We start from the raw sequence: 6,219 nt of genomic DNA, 5'->3' as shown, positions 1-6,219 counted from the left end.
TAGAGGTACACTTGGCTTCAAAAGTCGGTCATAACAAATTTGTAAATTTTTTTAAAGCTATGTTATACCCAAACAAAAGTTCAACAGTTCAAAGTGTTTTCCCGTTTTGGTATTTCAATGCACTTTTTGAAAGATCAAGCGTTAAAAAAAATGATTTCACCTTCGCAAAACCATCAAACAGGAAGGTCTAGTAAATGGAGATAAAAATCTTGGAACATGAATGACTTGTCTACGCTATCTGTTTGGTGCATTGGAGAAATTAAATTGCTCACATGCCAGGGATGTTTCCATAAAGATTGAAAAATGTTACAAAGATAATGGCATACAAAGCATTTTATGAAACAAATAGTAATTTTTTTAAAGAACTATTTTGTATAAGCTACTGAAATCAATCCTTGCTTAGGATGGGTTCAGAGCAATTTGTTTCAGTGAAAATCACTGATAATATGCTTCATGAAGATACCCTCTCTAGTTCTTTGCTCTCGAGGTAAATTGTCTTTTCATTTTCTTTTTAAAGGATGAATTTTTCAAATATAATGAACATTTAGGGTCCCATATCTGAGATTTAGTAAATATGGAGAAGAGGAAGTAATTAGCTTAGAAAGTAATCAAATGTTATAATTTGGCAAAATATGAGCTGAAAATGAATTAAGGGCAAGTCCAAGAAAAGGTCACCCTGGAAGGCAAAATTTCATCTTTAATTTCAGAAGTTATCTTTGGTGGGGTAAGAAAGCCCAAATGTTGAATTTTAAAATTTCATTAAGAAAAATTTGATAATATGCATATTTATGCTAATTTGGGGCACCTAATTTGCATAATCAGTAAAATGGGCGTTACGTATGGGACAATGATAAAAACTCATAGAAAATGAAAACAAAACTTCTGAGATTTAGTCATAGGTGGGACATGGACCCCCTTACATCTTATTACTTTTGGCAGAAAAAAGTGGTGTCATCTAATTAATTATGCAAATTAGGTCTTGTCCAAGGATGGAATGTCCCATACGTAACATTTTGAGGATGTTTTTTCAAGTTATTTCTCATAATACAATACTCGTATTGTTGCATCTCTGGGAAGTTCTAATTTATTAAGTATGAAAATGTTATACCACAAAAAGTTTCAAAAATGGAGTTTACTTTTTAATTAAAAGTTAATTAAAAAATTGTTACGTATGGGACAACATGTTACGTATGGGACATTTACACACAATGTCAATGGGGAGATTTGTGTACAAAGTGAATGGAGAAAAACAAATTTCAAGAGTGCTCTAAAAAGTGATTATTTACCTTTTCTTTAGTTTTTAAACACTGATTTGTTATGAATACTGATTAATGAATACAATCCAAGCAAAAAAAAATGTGAAAATGGAAAAATATGAAAAAATAAAAACAATAGAAATACATAAGAAATTCATAAAACCATGAAAAACAAGGAATAAAAAGGTTGAAATGGCTAATTTCACCTTCAGTCATATCAAATATGTCTCAGTAGAACATTCAAAAAGAAAGACTGTTTTGTTATTTCCATATATTAAATTATTTCAATTTTTTGAATTATGGGGAAAATTGTGTACGTTCTCTATGGGGACAAAATGTCCCATACGTAACTGTCCCATACGTAACATGTCATTAATTTGTTTAATTAGAGTCTGTAATTAGATGGATTTGGCTTATGACATGAAACTTGCCATAAATATACTATAGTATTGAGACTTCTATCACACTAACTTTCAAGTTGTCAAGTGAAATACTTTCAGAGAATTCTCAACTTGAAAAAAATGTATTAAAAATTGTCTTTTCTCTGCGTCCCATACGTAACGGCGCATCTTTTCGCTCTAAAAGGTCAAGTTCAAGGTCATATGTCACAATTTTTTGCATAATTATTCTTCTCCTAGATGTCTACCATCATGAGGGTATTCAATCTAATCAAAGTCATTTAACACTATTTTTCAGGTCATTAAAGCCTCTGAAATGTCCCATACGTAACGCGCGCGAATTCTTGGACTTGCCCATAATTATGACAACATCAATATCTTACATGAGATGAAAAAAAATTCTTTCTGTCGAAATGGTACTCCACTTGTTATCTTGTCTCTCTCAGATGCTATTAATGGCAAATTCTAATGGCATTCCACTGTTCATTTCCCCTTTGAAAATGCAAAGTTCCAATACAGTGGCATCAAATACCAATCATCGTTTTATCTGCCATTGCATCTCAGATATCAGTGTCTTCATGTCTATTTAGTTTTATAACTTGAATATCATGTACCCTGTGAATGTTGTGTATCTGTTGCTATTGCTGCTGACTTCATTATCTGCGTCGAGTTGTAACCACACCCGGTCAGAAGCCTGAAGTTCAAGAATAACACTGTTTGTCGTTGAATCAAAAGCATCTCTGTTGTCGTAATCGTGAACCGAAACCTGCATTTTGCCGTTCAGCATGAGCTTCACGTAGGGATTCTTGTGCGTAGATGCCATGTGAATATTGAAAATGAAGTAGTACGCGCCTGCCACAGGTGCTGTGTAGATTCCAGTGTATGCATCGAAGTGGTTTCCAAAGTTTGCAAAGACATGCTCAAATGTGATGATGATGTCGGATTCGCGAGGGGCTGTTAGCGTTGTAAGTCGTGCGGCAGAGAAAGCACTTCTGGTTGCCGAAGGTTCTGCATTTCCAGATCCTGGTGGTCCACGTGGCCCAACTCTCCCCTGGAGTCCAGGTACTCCTGGCCTTCCAGGAGTTCCTGCTGAGCCTTTGAGACCCGGTAGACCCTGAGGACCCATGTCGCCCTTGGCTCCTTGTAAACCAGGATTGCCATCATGTCCGTTGATGCCATGATTCCCAGGTACTCCAGGGATCCCTGGAGCTCCTGCTGCTCCTGGTGGGCCATTAGGTCCAGGCATGCCCATGGTTCCTCCTGGTCCTTGACAGCACTGCACACACTGAGACTCAGATTCTTCACCTGGAGGGGGAGTTGTAGTGCTGGCCATGCTTCCTAATCTAGAAGAACGTAGTCTCTCATAGTAATCTTGTTGGGCAAACAAACTTGAGATGGACCCAATGAAGGCTAACACCATCAGAATCTTGGCTGTCAAACCCATTTTTTCCTGTCCTCACTTTCTCAGTTTTCAGTTGCAGAAATATATAGTATGAGTGTATTGTCAGTTAAAGATGATAATGCCAAAGTGTTCCTTGATGGAATTTGAAAGTCATTGAGTATATCCTTAGTATTTGCTCCAAGTTCAGGTTTTTAAACTGGTTTCTGTCTCACTGTAAAACAAAGAAAGAAGAAAAAAAGACCCTTTATATTGATGAAGAGGTTCAAAGTATTTTCAATTGGATTCTGTAAGAACTCATCAGCTTCATTTGCAAAAGTAAGTCCAAAGGTTATCAACTTAGAAAGTTTTGTTATTGATATAGCCTTTAAAATACATTATTTACATGTAAGAAATTAAATTCCGTTATAAAAAAATAGTGACGCAAATTCTTTGAGTAACTAGAGAGCAATGTAATATCTAACTTTATAGTAAGACACTTTATTCAGGTGCCTCTGTAATTGCCAAAAATGAATTATTTCCTCGGAATTTTCCAAATGGGCAACCTTTTTGAATATCATGGATGCTCTAAAAAGTTGAAATGATATGACAGTAATTAAATGCGTTTCTCTAGCAGGGTATGTACATGGATCTCTTTTGGCATTTACTGTTGACATGCTATAAAAAAAACCCACTGGAAATTTATGAATTAGGCCCTGCATTTATATTTGGACCCAGTTGGCAATTTCAGTTTGAGTTACATGTACACTGTGCTACAGTCTTTCTAATGAAAAGATTTGTGAGGTTTCTACCCTCTTTTTGAGCTACATTGTACCCTTTCAGTTGAAAAGACTTGTGAGGTTTCTGCACTATTTTTTTCACCAGGGAGTAACCTTAACTCAACAACATCTAATGGAAATCAAAGATTGATAAATACAAAACTATCCTCATAACTATGTAGGAGAAATCCCATTGAGAACATAATTTGTATTTCCTTTCAGACAACAAGTTGTAGTGCATATTCCAGTGAATTGCCAAAATGAAATAATCATTATACGATGACACCAAGTATAATGAATTATTGAATTGCCAGTATCAATATAAATGCATAGGCTTGAATATCTCACGCATGAACTGCATAAAACTGTTTTTAAATTGTAGGGTTGAACTACACCCTCCCAGCTCTCAAAGAAATATACAGTGATTGGTGATAATTGTTGATTGATGATATGAATAAAGAAATGACCACTTCTACAATGGTATTTGGAGATTTGATGGGGGGGGGGGGGAAGAGACAGCGATGAGGTGTTAGCTGTTCATTATACACCTGAAGGTTTCAATGACAGGCCTTTCAGGTTGCCCACTGGACCAACAAGCGACCTTCTCAAAATTCTACAAAAACATTTTTAGGTGTAATATACGGATTCTATTTTTGAACAAGTGGCTGAAGTTAAAGGGAAATATTACCGGTAAGCATTTGTAACATATAGTTTCATCTTATTTGATCATATTATGAAGGCCTAAAATGTTTGTTCTTCAGATATTCATTAACCAATGAAGGAAAAACATTGAAGCATCTGAACTGTTTGATACAACAATGTTTGGGATAGAATTTTGATAATGAAGTATTGACTTTGTTAGAACATGCATTTGGAGATCAATTAAAATAAGAGCTAAATGTTATGTCATTTGTTTTGTTCCAGTGTATGAATAGTCAGGAAGAATTAAACAGAAAAAAATTACATGGGGGTTTGGGGACTTTTAGCCCCAAAATGCTCAAAAGGGCCCTGGAAACTAAAGAAAGGGAGCCCTGGAATATTTACTTTCATTGCAATGTTAAAGCTTATATCCAATATTGCGGATATAGGCAGTAGGTTGTGAAGAGCAGCCCCAGAAAATAAACGAAATAATTTTTTTGTCTGGAATGATATATCCACCAGCCCATGGTCTATGAGTATGACTCATTTGTCAAACTTTATAAAAGCAGGATAAAATTCCCAAGTTACTACAACCACGAATGTCCCTGCTACAACACAAGACAGTATGACTTTCCAATATTTGCCCTTGTATTATTCCCCCAAATCAAGGAAATTATATGCCTGTGGAAAAAAGAAGTAAATATTGTGATACTTACTGAAGTGGCTTCTCTGCTCTTCTTCAATGTACGTTTTTTAACAGTAGTCCACTAAAACAAATAGGCATTAGGTATTCCACTTTGTTTAGCTCAAGTAGATCCTCTTGAGAGAGCAGTGCAAATATGTTCTGTGCAAACATAAGACACTGGAAGAACAAGCAAATGATTAGTCAAGGTAAGAGGGAGGTTGGGCTCCAGAAGAGTTTGTTTGTATGAAGAAGTTGTGGATAAGTTGTGAAGCACCCTGTTGGCTTGCTGTAAGCTGGTGAAGATTACATGAAAATACCAGTTCCAGAATGTTGGGTAGGTGGTAAGACTTCAAGGATCAGTTGTCCTGGAGTATTTGTATCCTGTCTTGAGTGATCCTTGTAAATCCAAAGTACCTGTCTGCTGCAGGTTTGTAAGTGATGCAGGTCTCAATGGACAATGTGGTGTCCAGCTTTTGAAAGATTAAATCCTCTGTGAGGTATCTGTTCAGGCTGTGATGCAATGAATGGGTGGTAATAAACCCCAGGAGCTTTGATCCTTATACAGCTTCATGCACTCGTGGGAGTCAAGAAGTAACGTTGTAGATCCAGACTGAAGAAACGTGGCATTTGGTTGGGAAAGAGCATGAGATCTGTGATCGCGGAGCAGTGGGTAAATCGCACCACACCAACACCTACTATATTCCACCAGCAAGCAATCTGGGTCTGTGAGGCTGCCAGGCAGAGCTTGGCTGTGATTGGTCCACAGTGACTAGAGGCTCCACCCACAGTCTTTGAGAGTTGACTGTTTTGGGCCAATGGGAAAGAGTTGGCGTCTTCTGCTTGTGACTGACGGAAGGGGGGGGGGGGGGGTGGGGGATAGCACATGCACTGTAACAATTTTTGTATTAATTAGAGGGCAGGCAAGTAAGTAGTTATCAGTAATAGTTCTTGGATGATAAACAAAATCTATAAAGATAACTTTATGTAGCTTTGTAAATTATTACCAGCTAATGGAACAGAAACTGAAATGAAATATTTTAAAAAGAGAAGACTACTTGGAATTGAGATATGTTCTGATTCAATT

General features: G+C 36.7%; 1 protein-coding gene across 1 annotated transcript; it reads right to left on the bottom strand.

The window, feature by feature from the left end:
- Positions 1 to 2,017: 2,017 nt before the first annotated feature.
- Positions 2,018 to 5,846, bottom strand: LOC121427569 (collagen alpha-1(X) chain-like). The gene is made up of 2 exons (XM_041624024.1): positions 5,167 to 5,846; positions 2,018 to 3,267 (listed from the first exon to the last, which is right to left on the bottom strand). Exon 2 carries the CDS (start codon positions 3,096 to 3,098, stop codon positions 2,247 to 2,249), a length of 852 nt encoding a protein of 283 aa, XP_041479958.1. The 5' UTR covers positions 3,099 to 3,267; positions 5,167 to 5,846; the 3' UTR covers positions 2,018 to 2,246.
- Between the last annotated feature and the right edge of the window lie 373 nt (positions 5,847 to 6,219).

Source organism: Lytechinus variegatus, chromosome 14 (assembly GCF_018143015.1).
Source record: "Lytechinus variegatus isolate NC3 chromosome 14, Lvar_3.0, whole genome shotgun sequence".
Taxonomy (NCBI): Eukaryota; Metazoa; Echinodermata; class Echinoidea; order Temnopleuroida; family Toxopneustidae; genus Lytechinus; species Lytechinus variegatus.
Note: the sequence above shows the minus strand (reverse complement) of the source record. Positions and strands in the feature narration are given on the sequence as shown.